The 3,465-nt window shown below is 54.0% G+C and overlaps 1 protein-coding gene across 1 annotated transcript in view; it reads right to left on the bottom strand.

Annotated features, from left to right (window-relative positions):
- Nucleotides 1-3,465, bottom strand: part of LOC104168816 (choline transporter-like protein 2) — a gene marked incomplete at its 5' end in the record, with an annotated part of 9,340 nt that overhangs the window by 532 nt on the left and 5,343 nt on the right. Inside the window, 3 exon segments of the mRNA XM_009709540.1 lie at nucleotides 2,509-2,593; nucleotides 2,974-3,062; nucleotides 3,270-3,350. Coding sequence (XP_009707842.1) covers nucleotides 2,509-2,593; nucleotides 2,974-3,062; nucleotides 3,270-3,350 — 255 coding nt within the window.

The raw sequence follows: 3,465 nt of genomic DNA, 5'->3' as shown, positions 1-3,465 counted from the left end.
AGCCTGGCAGGAGCACGGATCTCCTCCTCTACAGAGCCAGGCAACGCGGCGCTCTCTGCTCTTTGTGCAGCCGAAATGGCTCATGACGCGAGCGCAAAGCAATTTTGCTTGGTATTCGCTCGGGTGCGCGACGCCCTCATCAACACGCCATGCATACATAATCGTTAGGTGTATTCCCAGCACCGAACACGCCGCGCGGCCTCTCGCCCTTCAAAGCAAAGCAGCTGCGCCAACAAGCAGTGGTAGGAAAATCACAACCACCAAGAAAAAAAAACCTACCCAAAACCAAACCAACCCACAAAGCGCCAGCTTCAGAGCGAAAGCGCCTTGGGATATTTTGAGAGCGATTTCAATATTTCTCTGTGATGCAAATACGAGCGTTAACACTACGGCTTTGTCCTGAGAGGGAAGGACTCAAAAGACAGGGCGCTCTGTCTGGTGAGGATTTGTAATAGGAGATCTGGCCCCGACTACCCCGGCTGCCTGCAGCCAGAATGGCTTTTTTTCTGTTGTTGTTTAATATCTTGATCATTTCTGGACTATCAAGGAGAAAACAAGGCGAGGATCCAGCCTGTGTTTGGCTGCCATTTCTTTAGGGGCTATAACCCTCACCAGCTGCCTCCCGGTCAAATTTAGGATTTATTTTTTTTTTTGGCCTGATTTCTCTAGCCGTAGAGCTGCTGCAATACGTCCCCGGTGTAACACCCGCCAGCGCAACGCACTATTTCCCCGTAGCCTCCCAGCCCATCAGGGATGCTCACAGCGCTCCTCTAGACATCACCGTCCCTTGACGGACCCTTGGCAATACAGAGTGGCCGGAGCCGGCTTGGGGGGGACTTGCCGGGGCCAGCCTGGGGACTCGCCTTCCACACACACGCAAGCTCCGTCTTCCTTCCCACAACCACCTCAGCCTGCATGTCTGTATGCCCTTGGCAAGCGTCTCTGCCTGTGGTCTGCGTTAGCCTGGAAAGTTGTTACAGCCCTCCAAGCTCCTCCGCCCCGTACGGAGGAGCCCGGACCAGGCAGAAGCCAAACCGTCAACTCAACCACCTCGCGGGGAAAAAAGCAGAGCCCACCAGGCAGCTCCCAGGACGAGCCACCACCTCCCTACAGCAATTAAACCTCCGTGCGACCAGCAAGAGAAACCACTTTAAACGAGGGATGCTGCGAGTAAAAGCCCTCTGAGTTTTAATGGCTTGCAACCAGCGACGGCTCTTTTCGGCTTCCCTAAACCGACGGCGTGAGGAAACGGAGTTTTCGGCTGCAAAAAAGAGCGAGCTCTGTTTTATGACAAAGGCCCTGCTGATGCAACAGACTTAAAAGCAAAAGATCTGCAATCTCACAAAGAAGACTTTTTAAGTGTGCCAACCCGGTTTTGCATAGAAAGAGTGGGCGAGGAAAGAGGCTTGTTGCTCTTTGCTGAGGGCAGAACAAAGAGGAAAGCGCGGAGACACCGGTTCTGAGGCCGTCGGACCCACCCGTCCCGTCCCACAAATCACCGTCCCGCAACGTGAGATACTTCCTGCGAGCAGAGCAGCTCTCCCAGCCTTTTCACAGCTGGCAGTTAGGAACAAAGATCTCTGCTTCAACACGAAACACAACTATATATCGGCACCCGTGCGCATCCAGCTGGTTCCCAGCCGCTCGCTGGAGCGGAGCGCTCCTCGCCGGGCGCTAGCGGGACACGTGGGACCCCAGATTAACTCTAGGTTCGTTCTCTCGATACAAGAATATTCATTATTGGGCAGGAAGGTAGATTTGATACAGCATCGGGCACCAAGGAATCAGGACCCCCACTACCCTCAAGGCTTTTGAAGGACATCCAGGGGAAAAATTTGCACCGTGGCTGCCACACGTGGGCTTAGGAGAACGCTGCTTGGGTTGGGGGGGCCGAGGGTGTCCTGCGACCCCCTCCTCGGGCACGCAGCCTTCCTCCCGGGGCCAGCCCCTAGCCCTGGCTATCGGCACTTTTGGAAGGCTCTATTTTTTTTGATCTCACTCAGCTCGGGGGACATGTAGTAAGGCCTCTCGGGAGATCCATCGTTCCTCTCCAGATCTTCACCTTTTCACAACCCCAGGAAGAAGCGGCCGTGACGGGGAAGAGTGAAAAATAGCAGAAGAGCCAGGGAGACGCAGAGCAGAGATGAAGGATGGAAAACATGTGAAGAGAGAGATGAGGTGGGGGGAGAAGAAAAAAGAAGGAGAAAAAAAAAAGGGAAAATTGAAGTTAGTTGCAGTTAGGTTCCACCGAGACCAAAGCACCAAAACAGAAAGACCAAGAGAGACCGCAGGAGACCCAAGGACAGGCAGGGGGAAGCAGACGCTGGTAAGAACGCAGGTAGGAGTCGGTACAGGAGAAAGTGGGAGAAAACCACACAGGGAGGCCAGGGGAATTTGGAGCAAACCCCAAATCTGGACAACTCTGGGGTTCAGCCCCGAAGGGAGGGAGGTTTGGCTACCACAGACTCCTGCCCAGGGGGAGACAGACCCTCCGAGGCAGATACTTACAGAAGCAGAGGAAGAGGGTGTCCACACACATGCCGTACACGCTGAAGAACCCGTGGGCAATGAGGTAGGAGCCCACGATCACCGTCTGAAAGAGAAATTGTGCAGTCACGCCGTGACCTGGCATCTGCAAAGACCGCAAAGTCCCTTGGCTGGGGGGAGGAAACCTCCTCCTGAATCCCAGAGTCCCCAGGGAAAGGAGGAGAAGCAAACAGGGCAGGACTGTTCAGACCAGCCCGATTCAGGACAAAAGTCCTGAGCGACGACGGTGGACGGAAGCCAAGCAGGGCGAGACGCCTCTTCGCGGCTGGCTGAAACAAAGGGCTTATTTCGACAGAGAGGGAGAAAACACCTTCAACAAAGAAGGTCCTTCAGAAGCAGCGAGCGAAGGAGTGTTTTTAAGGCATTCGTCTTAAGGATTTCTTCCCATTGCTTCTGAATTCCCCAAAAGACGAGAAAGCAGCTCACCAGAATAGGGACCCAGTAGTAGTTCAGGGGCGGCGCTGTGTCTTGGACCAGCTTTATCCGCTGGGTGAAGAAGAAGAAGGCAAGGATTCCTGGAAGAGAAAATGATGGAAATTGCTGTGGGATGCCAGGCAGAAGAAAGGCAGCAAATGGGTGCAAGGAAAATGTAAAATGAGACGGAAAGGAACAGTTTCATGGGAGGGGTGAAGAGAACGGAGGTTTTGGGAAGGCATAACCGGCTACGAAAGCCTACAGCAGCTACATGCCCTGAGGGGAAACTTACAGTCCCCAGCACTTACCAACACTTCCCACGATGAGGAGTTTACCGAGGAAGAAGAGGAAATCCGTGACTTTATCTAAAACGGCCACCCTGGAAACAAGAGAGAAATGAGCAGCCGCAGCCGCTCCCCACCCCGACTTCAGAAGGAAGCGTGGGAGGAGGTGGCCAACGTGACCATGCGTTGCAAACATGGCACAAAACGACGTGAAAGCTTG

This window comes from Cariama cristata, unplaced genomic scaffold (assembly GCF_000690535.1).
Source record: "Cariama cristata isolate BGI_N322 unplaced genomic scaffold, ASM69053v1 scaffold21351, whole genome shotgun sequence".
NCBI classification, from domain to species: domain Eukaryota; kingdom Metazoa; phylum Chordata; class Aves; order Cariamiformes; family Cariamidae; genus Cariama; species Cariama cristata.
This window is presented reverse-complemented; position numbering and strand designations above follow the sequence as displayed.